The sequence below is a fragment of the Ascaphus truei genome, chromosome 11, assembly GCF_040206685.1.
Source record: "Ascaphus truei isolate aAscTru1 chromosome 11, aAscTru1.hap1, whole genome shotgun sequence".
In the NCBI taxonomy this organism is placed as follows: domain Eukaryota; kingdom Metazoa; phylum Chordata; class Amphibia; order Anura; family Ascaphidae; genus Ascaphus; species Ascaphus truei.
Window position 1 is genome coordinate 53,668,892 of NC_134493.1, and position 19,498 is coordinate 53,688,389.

The window sequence follows — 19,498 nt, forward strand, 5'->3', positions numbered from 1 at the left end:
CTGCTAACAGGCCTCACTGCCTCACAACTTTCTCCCTGCAATCTATCCAACATTCTGCTGCTAGAATCATTTCACTTTCCCCCAAAACAGTCCCTGCTCATCTCCTCCTTATACCCTCTCCTGGCTTCCCACCAAGCTCCGGATCACCTACTAAGTTCCCCTACTTACCTTCAAAGCTCTCCCCTCATCTGCTCCTCCCTACATATCAGCTTTTATCTCTTTGTATGTCCCTGCTCGTCTCCTGCGCTCTACCTGTAACTCATACTCTACTGCTCTCTCTTACCTTTAAAACCTTTTCCCCTCACCGCCCCTTACCCGTGGCACACCCACACACTCCGTATACGCCAAGCACCGTCTCTCCCCACCTTTAAATCGCACCTTAAAACTGACCTCTAAATGAAGCATCCCAATAGCCTGCACTCATGGCTATTGTCCTACACCCACAGTCACTCCTACCAACCATCGTGGCCAAGCACTGCCATCTACTGCACTTACCCACCATCAAGGCCAGGCACTGCCATCTACTGCACTTATCCAACATCAAGGCCAGGCACTGCCATCTACTGCACTTACCCACCATCAAGGCAAAGCACTGCCATCTACTGCACTTACCCACCATCAAGGCCAGGCACTGCCATCTACTGCACTTACCCACCATCAAGGCCAGGCACTGCCATCTACTGCACTTACCCACCATCAAGGCAAAGCACTGCCATCAACTGCCCTTACCCACCATCAAGGCCAGGCACTGCCATCTAATGCACTTAACCACCATCAAGGCCAAGCACTGCCATCTACTGCTCTTACCCACCATCAAGGTCAGGCACTGCCATCTACTGCACTTACCCACCATCAAGGCCAGGCACTGCCATCTACTGCACTTACCCACCATCAAGGCCAAGCACTGCCATCTACTGCACATACCCACCATCAAGGCCAAGCACTGCCATCTACTGCACTTACCCACCATCAAGGCCAGACATTGCCATCTACTGCATTTACCCACCATCAAGGCCAAGCACTGCCATCTACTGCTCTTACCCACCATCAAGGTCAGGCACTGCCATCTACTGCACTTACCCACCATCAAGGCCAGGCACTGCCATCTACTGCCCTTACCCACCATCAAGGCCAGGCACTGCCATCTACTGCACTTACCCACCATCAAGGCCAGGCACTGCCATCTACTGCACTTACCCACCATCAAGGCCATGCACTGCCATCTACTGCCCTTACCCACCATCAAGGCCAGGCACTGCCATCTACTGCCCTTACCCACCATCAAGGCCAGGCACTGCCATCTACTGCACTTACCCACCATCAAGGCCAGGCACTGCCATCTACTGCACTTACCCACCATCAAGGCCAGGCACTGCCACCTATTGCACTAACTCCCTCACCTGCTGTCTCTGTAACTCTCCCAACATACCACTTAGATTGTAAGCTCTCCGGGGAAGGGATTTCCTCTCCTACTGTCTGACCTCGCAGCTCTTATTCTTATAATTCCCTGCACTGTCTCTCTTGCGCGGAGTACACTGTGGGAGCTATATACATAACCAGTGGTTGACAAATCACCAAAAAATCTACTCGCCACACAAAAAAATCTACTCGCCACCTAGTACCAAACGTGTGCTGCTTGGGCCAATATTTACTCGCCCGGGGGTTAAATCCACTCGCCCGGTGCGAGCAAATGTATAGGTTTGTCGAACACTGTACATAACGATATAGATACATACAAGTCCCCAAGGGGGGTTTGCTGAGGTTTCTCCTTTGTATTTGATTGGTATCACTGTTACCATGACCACCTCTGTTGTTCTAAAGGGCAACGGCCATTTTAACCTCCCCGGGAGGTTCACTTTCAGCCACTAATATATATAATTCAGCTACAGAATGCAAGGAGGGGGTGTGAAAACCAGGTGCAAAATGCCTTTCCAGTGGTACATTTTCATTTCCTACGGGGAGTAGCGTGGATTGCTGTTTGAAGTTAAACCTATTAAAACGTTGGACCGGTATAATTATTTTGAATGAGTATTTAATCCTTGTAACTTGAAGATCGGCTGGGTACTGCTTTCATATTTCCGATCACTTGTCCTTATCCTGTTCCCTTCGTCACGCGTCAGGGCGGGGGGGGGGGGGGGCGTGGCGTGTGAATAAAGGGGATTACCTTGTTGAGGACGAGCGAACAAAATTGACAAACTCGCCCCTTCCCCCTCCATTTAGAGTCCCTCTTGGAAACCAAACCAAAGGGAGATTGTTCAAGCTTTAAAAAAATTGTATTCTTGGAACCCAAGTGTACTAATGGCAGTGACATGTTTAAGGGGTCCGTCCCTCCTAGGGGCAGTGTGTACTAATGGCAGTGACATGTTTAAGGGGTCCGTCCCTCCTAGGGGCAAAGTGTACTAATGGCAGTGACATGGTTAAGGGGTCAGTCCCTCCTAGGGGCAAAGTGAACTAATGGCAGTGACATGGTTAAGGGGTCAGTCCCTCCTAGGGGCAAAGTGTACTAATGGCAGTGACATGGTTAAGGGGTCAGTCCCTCCTAGGGACAAAGTGTACTAATGGCAGTGCCATGTTTAAGGGATCAGTCCCTCCTAGGGGCAAAGTGAACTAATGGCAGTGAAATGGTTAAGGGGTCAGTCCCTCCTAGGGGCAAAGTGTACTAATGGCAGTGACATGGTTAAGGGGTCAGTCTCTCCTAGGGGCAAAGTGTACTAATGGCAGTGACATGGTTAAGGGGTCAGTCCCTCCTAGGGGCAAAGTGTACTAATGGCAGTGACATGGTTAAGGGGGTCACATCTGGGTGAGTGATGCATTTTTACCCAAATCTGCCACACGTATTATTAATAATTTTTTAACGTTTGAGACGTGGGAGGGGGTGATTTCCTCTGGCTGCTCCCTTTGGTCCGATGTCAGTGTATGTTCAACTAGAGTTTGCACGGGCAAAGCCCCCTCTCTCCCCTTCCCCTTATCTTTATTAGCTCTCTGATAAGGACAGGGTGTGATAAAGGGTAAAGAAAATACCTGATTAACAAAGTCTCTTCCATCCAGGGGCCCCATGAAAGGTCATTTGCATCTAATTTCTAAGGAAACAGAAGCCGCCAGATATTGGCTTCTGACTGTGCTGAGCGTTCAGTTTGATGTTGTGTTCACCCATCTGCCCATTCAGCCAAACACGCTGCTCTTAACTCTGCGTTCTACCCGCAGGTATCACTTCTGTGAAAAATGCTTCACGGATATCCAGGGTGAGAACGTGACCCTCGGAGATGACCCGTCCCAGCCACAAACGTAAGTAGCTTCACCGCTAATCCACCGCGCAATGTCTGTCTTGTGTTGTAAATTAAATGCGCAGATGTACATGCGAGGAGCGGGGTGGATATGTTTCGGGTAATTATAAGACATGTACAGGACAGTTACAGGGTGAGGGGTCCCCGTAGTAAAGGAGGGATAGGTACAGGACTGTTATAGGGTGAGGGGTCCCTGTAATAGAGAAGTGATGGATACAGGACAGTTATAGGGTGTGGGGTCCCTGTAATAGAGGGGTGGGTACAGGACAGTTATAGGGTATGGGGTCCTGTAATAGAGGGATAGGTACCGGACAGTTATAAATAAAATAAATGTGAGAACGTGTGCACTCTACTGTAGATACGTTGTGATATATACTAAATGAAATAACTAATCCCAAATAAAGTCTAAGGGAACAAAAGGTATCAAATAATGATACACAAACGCTTTTCCTAATAATAGAGGTGTGTCCGTGTCCATGTCCGCCCAATATTTCACAACAAAATGATTTCCAGTGAAGGAGAGGAATAAAGCTATATCCCACGGCCTGACTATAGTAAAGACAGGAATAAAGCTATATCCCACGGCCTGACTATAGTAAAGACACATTTGGTATAAAGATTACACACGTTATTTCCCGCTTATGTTACGCAAATCATTTACCCAAAGCTCATCAGTGCAGGGGGTGGCCAACTCCAGTCCTCAAGGGCTACCAGCAGGTCAGGTTTTAAGGGTATCCCTGCTTCAGCACAGGTGGTCTTTGACTGAGTCACTGATGGAGCCACCTGTGCTGAAGCACAGAAATCTGGCCTTTTGGCCCTTGAGGATTGAGTTTGAGACCCCTGCTATAGATGAACTTTACAGCCATGGAAATGAAATATTGGTATACATTTGCTACAATTGCATTGCCAGCTAGTGGTATATATACCCTGGTCTCGGCCCTCCCGTTCCCCTCTCGCCTCGAGTCTGAGGTCCTCCGTAGGGGGCGCCGGTAGCCACTGGGCTAGCAGGGTTCACGATATGGCAGTGTTTCAAAGCTCCCGCACCCTGCCGGCCAACAGGAAGCCGTGACATCATCAGGTTTGGCTTCCTATTGGCCCACGTGACGCGGGACCTTTAAAATGTAAGCCCCAGCTAGCTCAGGCGGAGCAGCTACCGGCTCAGAGGTCTGTGTCTCTGGCAGCAGAGGGTCCCTGCAGCTGACATGAAGGGGGTTCAGCGCCACAGGCCCCCCGTTTCAAACAGGTGTTACATTTTTATTTATTTTTTTAAACATCATAACTTGCACCTTTTTAAAAGGCATGTGTGACCCTGAAGGGGCGGTGCCCGCCTGACGCCCGCCTGACTGTCTGCCTGCTGTCCCTGTAGTAATCATGGCTACTTCCCCCATCGCCGTTCTGCACAATGCTGTTCTCTGGCCAGGGCAGTGTTAGTGGCCACTGAACCACCCTGACAGCCACGTGCTGCGGTCTCACTCGGGCATCTGAGACCTACTCCTTCCTTATGCACCTTGTTGGGGGGGTTACCTTGTTGGAGGGTTACCTTGTTGGAGGGGGGTTACCTTGTTGGGGGGGTTACCTTGTTGGAGGGTTACCTTGTTGGAGGGGGGTTATCTTGTTGGGGGGGTTACCTTGTTGGGGGGGTTACCTTGTTGGGGGGGTTACCTTGTTGGGGGGGGTTACCTTGTGGGGGGGGGTTACCTTGTGGGGGGAGGGAGAGGGGCGTTGACTTGCAATGTGCCTGGATTTGTCTCTCTCTTCTTTGGCCTCACTAATCCCCGCCCTCCCACCCTCCCAGGAGACAGATGCTAACTCCGCATGACGTGTATTTCAGACTGGTGGACGAACAAAATGGGAGGCGATGTTTTCAGATGAACAAAATGTAAATATCTGCCACCGCTTTAGTCCCTCTTAACGTGGGCATGCGCGTGTGGCTATAACCCAGGCGTAGCGGTGGGGGAGGGGGGACCAATGGCTTTGTGGGACACGCAGGGCCAGCGACACTTAATCTCTTTCCCCTCCCAGGACAATCTCCAAGGACCAGTTTGAGAAGAAGAAAAATGACCTGCTGGATACTGAGCCGTGAGTAGCCATCGTCTAGTGATAATCACTTTGCAGAGCATTGCCACTTCCGCCCCCTCCTCTTCCAGGTAGTCTGCAGAGTATTGCTCCATCGGGACCGGTCTGTCTGCGAGGCATTGCTGCATAAGCCCTTTCTCTGCTGGAGCCTGCAGAGCGTTGCGCTATGAGCTCCATCTTTGGCTGCATGAGCTGTTTCTCTCCTCTTGGGTGCAGGGCGTTGCTCCACGAGCCCCTTCACTCCCTGTTCTGCAGAGCATTGCTCCCTATGTCCCTTCCCTCTCTGATTTGCAGAGAATTGCTTCCTAAGCCCCTTCTCTCCCTGGTCTGCAGAGCATTGCTCCCCCGAGCCCCTTCCTTCTCTGGTCTGCAGAGCCTTACTCCCTAAACCCTTTGCCTCCCTAATCTGCAGTCTCCCAGGGAGACTGCATACCGTTTCCCATCTCTACCCCCCGCAGATCATTTTAACGAAGTCCCCCTATAAAATGTCTCACCCCCACCCTCTGTGCTCACAAACTTTAACCGGCTCTCCGCCCCCCTGTCCCTGTGTATCCGCTGCAGGTCTGTGGACTGCAAGGAGTGCGGGCGCAAGATGCACCAGATCTGCGTGCTGCATTACGATACCATCTGGCCGTCTGGGTAAGTCCACCACCCTGCCGCAGGAGATGGGGGGGGGGGGGACGCGTCGGCCGCAGGGGATGGGGGATGACGCGTCGGCCGCAGGGGGGTAGGGAGGGGGACGACACGTCGGCCGCAGGGGGAGGGGGATGACGCGTCGGCCGCAGGGGGGTAGGGAGGGGGGACGTGTCGGTTGTAGGTCTCGTCTTCTCTGACACTGTTTTAATTTAAAAAATTCAATGCTCTGTTCAGGAGATTTGAAAGCGTTTGAAATATTAAGTGTCCGGGCGGTTATAATGGCCGCCATCCTTAATCCCAGCGCAGTGTAAGTGTTACTGTGGTAACATCAGACGTTCGAGATTAAGACGATCACTAGAAAAATATTTTCTATAAAAGCGAGGGACGTGCTCGGGGGGTAAGGGGCTAACATTGAGTTAGGCTGCGTTTATAGTTGAGGCGCGCGTGCCCCTCCCCCCGACATCGCGTGCGCCCCAACTAAAGGCCTTACCTCTGAGGCCGGCCATAAAGCTTGCGCGATTCTCCAGGAGGCTTTCCCTTTTGTGTTTGCCGCACTACGGCCGGGTCACGTGCGCGGTTCAGCCAATGAGGGCGAACTGCGCACGACGTCACGTGACACGCCTCCTCGCCACGCAACCGCTATACACAGAATTTGCGTGAGCGACATCACGCACTACGACGCTCACAAACTATACACTGCGCCTTACTCATACCGGCGGCTGAGGGGAAGGCTGCATTAAAGTGGCAATCCTCTCTGCACGTCTTATCCTTCCGTTTTCAGGTGGCCCCTGCCCTGCAGAGCCACTTTTGCAGATGGCCCCTGCCCTGCAGAGCCACTTTTGCAGATGGCCCCTGCCCTGCAGAGCCACTTTTGCAGATGGCCCCTGCCCTGCAGAGCCACTTTTGCAGATGGCCCCTGCCCTGCAGAGCCACTTTTGCAGATGGCCCCTGCCCTGCAGAGCCACTTTTGCAGATGGCCCCTGCCCTGCAGAGCCACTTTTGCAGATGGCCCCTGCCCTGACACCATCCTTGCAAAGTCCCTTCTTCCAATTCCCTGGACACCTCTTAAGTGAGCGAGCTCCTGTTGTCTGGGATAGAACAACATGGCAGGCAGAATCCGATGATGCTCCATTCCCGCTCTGCTGATGTCACTGTCCTTGCTTAGGGCTGGGGCCCGCTGCGCCCGTTGGCGCGGGCGGCGGCGTGAGCGCAACTTACCACTGCGGTTTGAACTCACGATCCGGTCCCAGCCCCTCCTCACTTGCAACTGACGACATACTGTGACGCGTCAGCCAGCAGGAGACACAAGAGAATGATGTTCTCTTGCGGCGACGTGTCACATGGTACGCGAAGGGGCCAATCATAGACTGGCTCACATCAACCAATGGCAAGCCAACTATTGCTAGCCAATGGGAGCAAAGTTTTTCAAACACGGAAGAGGGAAAACTTCATGGCCGCGCCCCCCCCCCCCCCCCACGTCATGGCCACGCCCCCCTCACGTCATGGCCATGCCCTCCCCGACCCGTTTGGCCACGCCCCCCACTCCAACAAAAGTTTCCTGTAGACCGCAGATCGCGGTACAGTGAGTTGCACGCGCCGCCGGCAAGCAAGCCAGCCGTGCGGACGCGTGCAACGGGACCTTAGCCTTAGAAGGGAGAAGCCAGTAAACCGACCACACAGATGAGACTAGCAAAGGATTCTGGGATAGGAAACTGAAAACCAAAGTCTCCCTGACATAGCGGCCAATCTTTGAGAACTGCAGAGTATAAGCCAGTAAATGAGTTTCTAACCGCGGTCTCATGATGTGTTAAAGCCTTAGGGAGAATGTGTGTGTGTGTGTGTATACATACACACGCACAGGGGGTCTCCGGAGCTGAACCGTGCTAATTTCAGCTGAGGGGGCCCCCTGCTCCCCGAGATCCTCACATCGGAAAGTGCTGCCGGTATCTCTGTTCTGTTTAAAGGTCCCACGTCACGCCGGCCAATAGGAAGCCACAAGGGATGACGTCGCTGCTTCCTATTGGTCCGCAGGACCTTTAAACAGCCATATTGGGTGCCCAGTCGTGCAGCACCTTTACAGGTAAGTATCTCGGGAGCAGGTGGCCCCCGGAGCTGAAATCAACGTGGTTTATCTCTGGGACCCCCCAGCTTCCCCCCCAAAACGCAACGCATCTTTAACCCATTGAGTGCCCCAAGGAAAAGTCTTAACGTCATGAGGACTGGCACTCTGGGGGGGCCCCATGACAAAGTCACTACGTCTTGCTCAAAGGGCTTAGATCATCTCCTGCGTTCCCATGGAGCTCAGGACACAATCTAACCAGGGAGCAAACAGATCTCCTGTTTCCTGCAAGATGGCCGCCGTGGTCATGTGACTGCCATGAGCCCAAGGGACCCTGGCACCCCTCAGAGGGTTCAGCTCCTGTTACACCTTCTCCAGCACTGACCGCCTCCCTTTCCCCTCTCCAGCTTTGTCTGTGACAACTGCTTGAAGAAAACCGTGCGGACGCGCAAAGAGAACAAGTTCTGCGCCAAACGTGAGACCCCTTTTTGCTTTTTTTTGTTGCCTGTGTACTTGGGACGGCTGCCGTCAGACTCCTTAACCCAGGGGCGGCCAACGCCAGTCCTCAAGGGCCACCAACAGGTCAGGTTTTAAGGATATCCCTGCTTCAGAACAGGTGGCTCAGTCAAAGACTGAGCCACTGATTGAGCCACCTGTGCTGAAGCTGGGACAGATTGAGCCACCTGTGCTGAAGCTGGGACAGATTGAGCCACCTGTGCTGAAGCTGGGACTGATTGAGCCACCTGTGCTGAAGCTGGGACTGATTGAGCCACCTGTGCTGAAGCTGGGACTGATTGAGCCACCTGTGCTGAAGCTGGGATATCCTGAAAACCTGAGTTGTTGGGGGGGGGGGAGGGGTCTTGAGGACTGGAGTGGAGACCCCGCGCCTTAGCCCCATTGGGTTGGCACCGCATGGCCCCTGGTTGGTTACAGATGTAACCCGAGTCCTATTCTGCAGGGTGGCAGCTCCGTGCGTATACCACGGCCAGGATATGAATGCGGTGGGGAAGCCCACGGTAACCAGACCCACACACACTACGCTTTGCTGCGGTGCTGCAGAACATAACTGGCCCATGTGTACTAACCAATGCTAAGCCGTGAGACACCTTGCGGAATCGCACCGCTTGGTAGTCGTGGCCCTATTTCTGTGCCCCTAGTAATGTGGCGCTGCCCACACCTACGAGTAGGCAGTGGCCTCGCCAGCTTTGCTCCGCCAGAGAAAGGGGGTTTTATCTGCCCTGTCGCCCTTCTCCGCAGGACTCCAAACCACCCGACTAGGAAACCACCTTGAAGACCGCGTGAACAAATTCCTGCGGCGGCAGAACCACCCGGAGGCGGGCGAGGTGTCGGTCCGGGTGGTGGCGAGCTCGGACAAGACGGTGGAGGTGAAATCTGGCATGAAAACCAGGTAAGGGCCCCAAAACCGCGGCGAAACGGAGCGTGAGATGTAGAACCAGCGTGGCAGAACGTGGGGCTGGCATGTTCCATGTACTGAGGGCTTCAGGCGTCGCTTTAAAGGAGCAATTCAGGCCATGTTTAATGTACCCCTTTGCAACACAGGTTTGAAGCAGGGAGTCTCCGCAGCTGAACCCCATTGATTTAAACTCTGGGGACCCCCTGTTTGCGGAGATCCTTACCTCCGTAGGCGGTGCCGGTAGCTGCTCCGGCTGAGCTAGCCGGGGTTTAAAGTTCCCACGTTTCGTGGGCCAATAGGAAGCTGAGCTTGATGACCCCGCGGCTTTTTATTGGCCGGCAGGGTGCGGGAGCTTTGCAACGCCACCATTATGCAAACTCTGCTAGCAGAGCGGCCGCCGCCACCCCCTACAGAAGTCTCTGGAAGGAGGGGGTCCCCAGAGAGGAAATTAGGGGTTGAGCTCCAGAGACCCCCTGCTTCAATCCAATGTAAAAAAACAGCATGTATTGCTGCTTTAACCCATTCACTGCTAGCTGGGCCTCAAGCAATGCTGATATATACATCTATATATATATATATATTAGTAGTATTATTCCTTCTTTAACAAAACAGATGGGGACGGAGTCTTTCTAAAAGAAATCCCTTTGAAGGAAGTGTAAGGGGGGTAATGGAGGGGTTGCATGCCAGCTGGCCCTGTGACCCCTGGCAGAGCCGAGCCCAGAGTCTCACGCTCTGCTCCTCCTCCCTCCCAGGTTTGTAGACACAGGCGAGATGCCCGAGTCCTTCCCGTACCGCACCAAAGCACTCTTCGCCTTCGAGGAGATAGACGGCGTGGACGTGTGCTTCTTCGGCATGCACGTGCAAGAGTACGGCTCCGACTGCCCCCTGCCCAACACCAGGTGACCGCCCGTTCTCCACCAACGTTAAGGATTCAGAACCAGGGAGCTCTCCAAGGCTGAAACGGTTTCTTTTTGGTGCCATGGGGGGAGGAATGCGTACCGGTCACGGTTTGTCACTAGAGAACTCCCTGGCCCCAGTTATGTAAAAAAGAAACGAATTTCCCAGGTGGGAATACTGCTTTAATGTGTGTATTGTATTTATAACACACACTTTGAGCTGCTTTATTTCTACATTTAGCTTATACTGATGGTAAGTAAACAAATAATCCAATATATATATATATATATATATATATATATATATATATATATATATATATATATATATTAAAACAACAATATCTAATGTTTGCCATGAGAAAAAACACCTGTGAGCGCGATATGTGCTAAATCGGTCCACAAACCTGTCTTATCCCATAATCACACAGCATACGCTGTTTCCACTGCAGCAGAGGATTCTGGGAAATGAGCGTTCCTTAATTACTGCACGAGGCTATGGGGAGGCAGGGACCCGTGTGGTGGAGTAACCCTCCCTGACTTTATATTGTGTGTCTCCTGCAGACGTGTGTACATCTCCTACCTGGACAGCATTCACTTCTTCCGGCCGCGCAGCCTCCGAACTGCTGTGTACCACGAGATCCTCATTGGCTACCTGGAATACGTCAAGAAACTCGGGTGAGAGGCCACGCCGCCTACCCCTATCCCGCCAGAGGCGGCGTATTTATATACACAACGAGATCACGTTAGGCCAAGAGGTTTAAAGGCCTTCATAGACGCCCCCTTCCCTACCAAAGGCAACCAGATCAAGGGGTCCATATGTAGATGGCCTCAGGGACCGTTTCAACCGGTACCATTCATCACAGTTTGAGAACCTTCCTTGGATGAATGTTTTATATATATATATATTTCCCCATCCCAGCTACGTGACGGGTCACATCTGGGCCTGCCCTCCGAGCGAAGGCGACGACTACATTTTCCACTGCCACCCGGCCGACCAGAAGATCCCCAAGCCCAAGCGCCTGCAGGAGTGGTACAAGAAGATGCTGGACAAGGCCTTCGCTGAGCGAATCATTCACGACTACAAGGTGAGCACTCTGCTCCCGCTGCCAGGCCGTGTCCTCCTGTTCCCCGTGCTTACTGCAGAGAAGGCCCTCCTGGCCGCAAAAGGATTCATTTCGGGCTGTCCACTAAATGGTTTCAACCAGTGACTTGAGGCCATGATAATTAGGTGACTAACTCGGTTTTGTCCTCCCCCTCTTTTCTCCCACACAGGACATCTTTAAACAGGCCACAGAGGACCGTCTGACCAGCGCCAAGGAGCTTCCGTATTTTGAGGGCGACTTCTGGCCCAACGTGCTGGAGGAGAGTATCAAGGAGCTGGAGCAGGAGGAGGAGGAGAGGAAGAAGGAGGAGAGTACGGCAGCATGCGAGACCACCGAGGTAAGAAGAGAGGTGGAGAGAACGTGGGGGCAGCGGGGGATTGAAGTGGGTGGTTAGAATGTGGGGGGGAGAGGGGGGAGGAGGCTGTAGATGGTGAGAACGTGGGGGTAGAGGGAGACATTGAGGGGAGACAGTGAGTGGTCTGATTGTATGAGTGGGCAACCTGTGGAGTTCTAGGTCTGGAGAGTTGTTCATATCTTTAGCGTGAAGGAAGGGGAGGCAGTGTATTGTATCTTGGTGACAGCTGGCAAGAGATTGTATCCTGGCTAAGGGCAGGTGCCCATGCCATGGTGACTGAAATATGGCACATTCTTATGCTATGGTGAGTTTTGGGGGGGTGGGGAGCTTTTGTTTGTACTGTGGCATGTGGGGTTTACCACGGGCAGGTGTGATGGGGCGCCCCGCCGAGCGCTTCGAAACGTCGCAAGGAAGCGCCCGGGTGACACCGCTTTCCGTCTCTTAAGCAGGGCTGCCAGGGCGACAGCAAGAACGCCAAGAAGAAGAACAACAAGAAGACCAACAAGAATAAAAGCAGCATGAGCCGGGCCAACAAGAAGAAGACCACAATGCCCAATGTGTGCAACGACCTGAGCCAGAAACTCTACGCCACCATGGAAAAGCATAAAGAGGTAGTGTCATGTGGTGGGAGGGTGCACAGCCTTAAGCTAGTCCTAATGTGGTCACCATCATGGTAATGTGCTGGGTCCCATTGATGAACTGTATGTTGGCCGTGGCACCCTATATTTCACCCTATTCCTTGCAATCTCCCTCTGCTCTGCACACTGTTCCACCTTGTTTATCTCCCCCTTCCCCATTTGTTCCCATTTCTCCTTCCCCCGTCTCACCCGTGTCCTCTCGCCCACCCGCCCCACCCCACAGGTGTTTTTTGTGATTCACTTCTACGCGGGGCCCGTGATCAACTCCCTCCCCCCCATCGTGGACCCGGACCCCATGCTGAGCTGCGACCTGATGGACGGACGGGACGCCTTCCTGACGCTGGCCCGCGACAAGCACTGGGAGTTCTCCTCGCTGCGCCGCTCCAAGTGGTCCACGCTGTGCATGCTGGTGGAGCTGCACACGCAGGGCCAGGACCGCTTCGTGTACACCTGCAACGAGTGCAAGCACCACGTGGAGACACGCTGGCACTGCACCGTGTGTGAGGTGAGGGCCCGGCAGCAGGGGGTTTCATAGCAACAGTGTGTGTCCCAAAATATAGTTACATTGTTGATGAGGTTGAAAAAAAGACATACGTCCATCAAGTTCAACCTGTGCTACATTTAGACGACAGATACTTTATCCTATATCCGTACTTAGTGTATTTATCCAGAGGAAGCAAACACACAACCCCAGTGTCATATTATCTAATAATATCTCATAAGGGGAAAATAAATTGCTTCATGATTCCAAGAATTGGCAATCAGATTACTCCCTGGGTCAACATCGTTCCCATGTTTACTTATTTGGTATATCCCTGTATACCTTTCCCATCTAAAAAGTCCAACTTTGTTTTGAGCAAATCTATTGTATCTGCCATCGCAGTCTCCATGGGTAATGAATTCCACACTGTAACTGCCCTTACTGTAAAGAACCCTTTCCTTTGTTGCTGTTGAAATCTCCTTTCCTCCAACCTTAAGGGATGCCCCCGAGTCCTTAGTACTGCCCGTGGGATGAATAGTTCTTTTGAAAGCTCCTTGTACTGTCCCCGAATATATTTGTATATAGTTTTCATATTCCCTCTTAGACCCCTCTTTTCTAATGTAAACAAACCTAATTTAGCTAGCCCCTCCTCATAAATTAGATTGTCCATCCCCTTTATTAACTTGGTGGCTCTTCTCTGCACTCTCTCTAGTTCCATAATGTATTTTCTAAGGAGTGGTGCCCAAAATTATACTCCATATTCCAGGTGTGGTCTTACTAATGTTTTATAAAGGGGCATAATTATGTTTACTTCCCTTCCATCCATTGCCCGTTTGATGCAAGATAAGACCTTGTTTGCCTTTGCAGCTACTGCATGACATTGGGCACTATTGCTAAGCCTGCTGTCTACAAGCACTCCTAAATCCTTCTCTATCAAGGATTCCCCCAATGTATCCCACGTCTGTTTCTGTGCTTGATCCACACCCCACTTGCTGGGTTGTGTAGCATGAGGTGTATCTCCCTGACCCATCTCTTTCTCCCCCCCTCCAGGATTACGACCTCTGCGTGAGTTGCTACAACACCAAGAGCCACGAGCACAAGATGGTGAAGTGGGGCCTGGGACTGGACGATGAGAGCAACAGCCAGGGCGAGGCGCAGTCCAAGAGTCCACAAGAGTCCCGGCGGCTGAGTATCCAGCGTTGCATCCAGTCTCTGGTGCACGCCTGCCAGTGCCGCAACGCCAACTGCTCGCTACCCTCATGCCAGAAGATGAAGCGAGTTGTGCAGCACACAAAGGGCTGCAAGCGCAAGACCAACGGAGGCTGCCCTGTGTGCAAGCAGCTGATCGCCCTGTGCTGCTACCACGCCAAGCACTGCCAGGAGAACAAGTGTCCGGTGCCCTTCTGCCTCAACATCAAACACAAGCTGCGGCAGCAGCAGATCCAGCACCGGCTGCAGCAGGCCCAGCTCATGCGGCGACGCATGGCCACCATGAACACGCGGACCGTGCCACAGCAGAGCCTGCCCTCCCCTACCTCAACGACGCCCGGCACACCCACCCAGCAGCCCAGCACCCCGCAGACCCCCCAGCCAGCTCCACAGCCTTCCCCCGTGGGCATGACCTCACCAGGCTTCCCCACCGTGGCTAGGACTCAGCCCCCCAACGTTGTGTCGCAGGGCAAGCCGGCCAACCCGGTGCCTGCAGTGCCCCCATCACAGCCCCCCGTGCAGCCCCCGCCGGCTGCGGTGGAGGCCGCCCGACAGATAGAGCTGGAGGCGCAGCAACAGCAGCAGCTGTACAGGGTCAACAACATCGGCAGCAGCCTGACCAGCGGACGTCCGGGCATGGTGAGCCCGGCCGCGGGGCCAGTGAACACAATGCAGCAGGTTGCCATAAATGTGCCACGCCCTGTCCCCATCGGCGGCCCCCCTATCATGGCGGGGATGCAGCCGGGGCAGTGGCAGGCGGCCCAGCTCCCCCAGCAAGCTCCCATGCAGCAGAGCATCCAGCGCCCAGTGATGCCCATGGCCGCCGTGCAGCAGGCAGTGGCAGGGCCTCGTCTGCAGGGGGTCCCTCAACAGCAAGTCCGCAACATATCGCCCAACGCCCTGCAGGACCTGCTGCGCACCCTCAAGTCTCCGAGCTCCCCCCAGCAGCAGCAGCAGGTGCTGAACATCCTGAAGTCCAACCCCCAGCTGATGGCAGCTTTCATCAAGCAGAGAACTGCCAAATACGTGGCCAACCAGCCTGGCATGCAGCCACAGGCGCCAGGGATGGACCCGCAGCCCAGCCTGCAGAACATGAGCCCCATGCAGGTTGCGGTGCAGAGAGCCAGCGCCCCTCCGCAGCAGGCGCCGCCGGGTCAGGGCATCAGTCTAATGAACCCGGCTCACAACCCCAGCATAGCAAACATGAGCCCGCAGTACCGCGAAATGCTCCGCAGGCAGATGATGCAGCAGCAGAGCGGAGCAGGCATGGCCGGGGGGATCGCAGCGCACAGCCAGTTCCAGCAGCCCCAGGGAGGCTACCCGCAACCGCAAGCCTTGCAGCAGCAGCAGCGCATGCAGCAGCACCTCTCCATCCAGGGAGGCACCATGGGGCAGATCACGCAGATCGGGCAGCTGAACCAGTTGGGGCAACCGGGGCTGGGCACGGAAGGGGCACCGCCGAGCATCCAGCAAGCGCTACAGCAGCGGCTTCTGCAGCAGCAGCTCAAGCAGCAGATCGCCGCCTCCGGGCAGCCCAACGCCATGAGCCCGCAGCCGCACCTCCTGCCAGGGCAGCCTCCGGCTGGCCACCTACCCCCGGGACAGCAAATCGCCACCTCCCTTAGCAACCAGGTGCGCTCGCCGGCCCCCGCCCAGTCTCCGCGCCCGCAGTCGCAGCCTCCACATTCCAGCCCCTCGCCCCGCGTCCAACCGCAGCCCTCCCCGCACCACGTCTCGCCCCAGACTGGCTCGCCCCACCCTGGCCTGGCAGCCTCCATGGGCGCCTCCCTGGACCAGGGGCACATGGGTAACCCGGAGCAGAGCGCCATGCTCCCGCAGCTCAACCCCCCGAACCGCGGCGCCCTCACAAACGACTTATCCCTTGTCGGGGACACTTCGGGCGACACCCTGGAAAAGTTTGTGGAGGGATTGTAGCACCCACACTGCAGCAGCAGCAGCGGACTGGAACTGTTCTAGGAGGGGGGGGGGTCGCCTCTAACCCCAATGTCCCTTCTTTTTGTTATATATAAATATAAATATATAAATATCTATCTCCCCTGCCACCCGTCATCCATCCCACAATGGACGTTGCACCCTTTCTCTCCCCCCCCCCCTCTCTATTCAGAAGAGCTGGTCTGAGCATCGGGGACGTCAGGCCTCAGTCTGGACTGAGACCCGCGGTGCCCTCTACTCTTTAAGGATTTAACCCGTGCACTGCCAGAGAGGCTGGCAGAGCATCGACTCCTCCCCTCTAGCAGTGGGGGAGGTGGGCTAACTCGCAACGCAAACCTTTGGGGGGGGGGGCAAAATCACAAGACCTTGGGCCAATTGCCATTTTTGGGCACCCAGCCCCTTTGCGATGGCAGGACGCGTCGCAGGTGTCTGGCAGCGAGGGGGTTAACAATTTTGGGGGCTTTGTTTATGTCCCCTCTGCATGGGGGGGGGAATTAACTCCTTAGCTGCCAGCGGGGCCTGCAAGGCGTTGCTTGGCAGGGTATTGGGTATATTGCTGTGCCACGCGTTGCGGGCCCATCTGGCGCAAAAGAGAAGTCTAAATGTGCTACGATATATATATTTTTTTCTTTTGTTTTCAAGGACTCCTGGTTTTTTTGGGGGGGGAGGAAAGGGTCGCAGGTGCAAAATCTAGAGCCGGAAAACAAAACAGGATTCTTTACCCCTCTCTTCAATGCATCGGTGCCCGAAGGAGGTTCTTTGTGGGACGTTTTTAGGGGCGACGCTGTAAAAGAAATACATAGTGAAGATCTGATATCTTGGGAGGGGGGGGGGTTTATTTCTCACCTTCTTTATTCCCAGGCTGCAGAAAGCTCTTCCAGAAACCTTCCCGGCAGCAAGACATTCCCCCCGACGCGCCGGTTTTCAAAGGCGCTAGAGGGGGAGACCTCGCCATCCGATTTCAACGCCCCGCCAGCCGTGTCTTCTTTTTTTTTTTTTATTATTATTATTAATATTTTATTGAGAAACGGCGGGCGTCAAGCAGACAGCTGACATCGTTCTGCTAACTTGGGAGGGTGCCTCTGTGTGTGTGTGTATATGTATGTATATATGTGTATAAATATATATGTGTAATATATATATATATATATATGTGTGTATATATATATATATATATATATATATATATATATATATATATATATATATTTTACACACGCGCCTATATACATATGCACACTGAAATACAAATACAAGCAATCAAAGTGTAAATCATGCACGATCTGCCAGTCTTACCCAGCGGAGCCGGAGAGGGGAGAATAATAATAATACAGACTGGGGAAATCATTGTACAGAATGGTAAAGCTCATTGGCAAAAAAACAAACCCGGGAGCGTTTCTTACCCGGTTATCATTGTTAACCTCTTCGCTGCCAGACCAGTCAGCCACGCATTGGGGGGGCGGAGGGGGGGGCCTGGCAGCCGAGTGGTGACGGATCTGTCTAAACCGCAGCTATTTCCTTGCTGAGTAAAGTGTACATGGTATTACAAATTCAGTGTTCTGGGGGTTTTTTTATTTGTTTTTTTTTCTGTTAAGAAAATGCTGTTTTACACATTGTACCTGGACTATGCATGTCGTCTTTTTTTTTTTTTTTTCATTGTATATAAAGTATTCCTTAAAATTGATATAAATTACTGAAATTTTTACCATGTATTCTGTTCCTTACAGCTCCACACGTAAGCGAACTTTTGGGTGTAAAAAAACAAGATAGAATTGTGAAAGCCACAGAATCCCGATGGAGGCAGTTGGCCAGAAAGTCCCCAGATTACATGCACTCAGCGTCATATAGAAATATGGGCGTAATAGCGACAAGGTCAGGTATAGTAAATGATCGAGGTAAGAACATGTAAGGTAAACGCTCTTATTGCTAGAAGAACCCCAAACAGATTCAAAGAACCATAAATGTGGTTAAATAAAAAAAAAAACACTTCATTGGTACATAATGGATAAAATACAAGGGGTAAAGGTCAATGTCTCACAGGTGGCGACAGTAGCTGTGGCGCAGTACACAGTAAATCTGTGGTGGCGGTGTATACAGCGAGATACTGTCAGCGTGATGCTAGAACGTATCGGACTGTAGCGCTGTGTTGGGAAACACTGAAGAGCCGAGCCCTAAAACAATGGTTGCTGGGTGGCTACATTAGTAAAGGAATGCTCAAAGTAACTAGCCTCAGGAGACTCCGTATCACAGCCCCACTAAACCTATTGGTAAGGGTTAAGGCCAATACCAGGCACAGTAATGGTTCGGCTATCACGCCTGAGCGAGGTTGTGGTAATTGCTGTATGTCTCGGCGTGCCGGTATGCGTCCCTAGTAGTGGGATAATAGATTTGGTATACTTGTAAGTACAGGCATACCCCGCATTAACGTACGCAATGGGACCGGAGCATGTATGTAAAGCGAAAATGTACTTAGTGAAGCACTAGCTTTTTCCCACTTATCGATGCATGTACTGTACTGCAATCGTCATATATACGTGCATAACTGATATAAATAACTCATTTGTAACAGGCTCTGTAGTCTCCCCGCTTGCGCACAGCTTCGGTACAGGTAGGGAGCCGGTATTGCTGTTCAGGACGTGCTGACAGGCGCATGCGCGAGCTGCCGTTTGCCTATTGGGCGATATGTCCTTACTCGCGAGTGTACTTAAAGTGAGTGTCCTTAAACCGGGGTATGCCTGTACACAACCGGAGACCAAAGTCACAGCCTACTAGTGGGAGCGGAATAACTCTGTTGGTTGCCCCTTCCACGGTCACGCAGCAGTGGTACTGTGTATTGCAGGGTTACCGTGGTAGCAACGGTCCATGATCGTGCAACCCAGCGGGGGCAACAGCAGGCTAGAGGCTCGCAGCTGCAGAAAACGCGTTGGGGTTAGTTTGAATGTCCCGTTACCGTGGTAGGAACGGTGAAACCGAGATAGTAGTAATTCGTGATCATGCAGCTGCGCGGAGGCGGCAGCAAGATGGGGGCTCGCAGCTACAGAAAACGCCTCGGGGTCAGTTTGAATGTCCTGGTACAGTGATGGGAATCGTGAATATCAATCCGTAGGGACTTGGGTGCGGAGCCGGAGGCAAAGCAAGGTGAGCCTACTAAAAGGAAGGGAATGCCTAACAAATCCCCCCCTTCCACGGCCACGCTACAATAGTACTATATATTAATATAAATATCCCTGTGGTAGTAACGCTTCGTACACCGGCGCGGAGGCGGCTGCGGAGTGGAAGCTCGCGTCAATGTTTATACCGTGGTAGGAGCTTGGGCGTTCACTGCTGCCAGCAGTACATACTGCTACCGTCTCCGTTAGAGCACAGACGCGATACACTCACCGTTTCTACC

General features: G+C 53.0%; 1 protein-coding gene across 5 annotated transcripts in view; it reads left to right on the forward strand.

Annotated features, from left to right (window-relative positions):
• The window catches only part of CREBBP (CREB binding lysine acetyltransferase), a 76,389-nt gene extending 58,577 nt beyond the window's left edge, over positions 1-17,812 (forward strand). For 3 of the 5 annotated variants that reach the window (XM_075566354.1, XM_075566355.1, XM_075566357.1), the window contains exons 20-32: positions 3,205-3,285; positions 5,080-5,163; positions 5,307-5,363; positions 5,922-5,999; positions 8,463-8,530; positions 9,313-9,463; positions 10,222-10,368; positions 10,930-11,043; positions 11,288-11,453; positions 11,641-11,808; positions 12,273-12,437; positions 12,688-12,969; positions 13,996-17,812. In XM_075566354.1, the coding sequence (XP_075422469.1) occupies positions 3,205-3,285; positions 5,080-5,163; positions 5,307-5,363; positions 5,922-5,999; positions 8,463-8,530; positions 9,313-9,463; positions 10,222-10,368; positions 10,930-11,043; positions 11,288-11,453; positions 11,641-11,808; positions 12,273-12,437; positions 12,688-12,969; positions 13,996-16,089 (3,655 nt within the window). In that variant the 3' untranslated portion in view covers positions 16,090-17,812. The remainder of the gene's footprint in view (positions 1-3,204; positions 3,286-5,079; positions 5,164-5,306; positions 5,364-5,921; positions 6,000-8,462; positions 8,531-9,312; positions 9,464-10,221; positions 10,369-10,929; positions 11,044-11,287; positions 11,454-11,640; positions 11,809-12,272; positions 12,438-12,687; positions 12,970-13,995) is intronic. The other 2 variants (XM_075566358.1, XM_075566356.1) reach the window with 1 other exon arrangement.
• Positions 17,813-19,498: the final 1,686 nt, after the last annotated feature.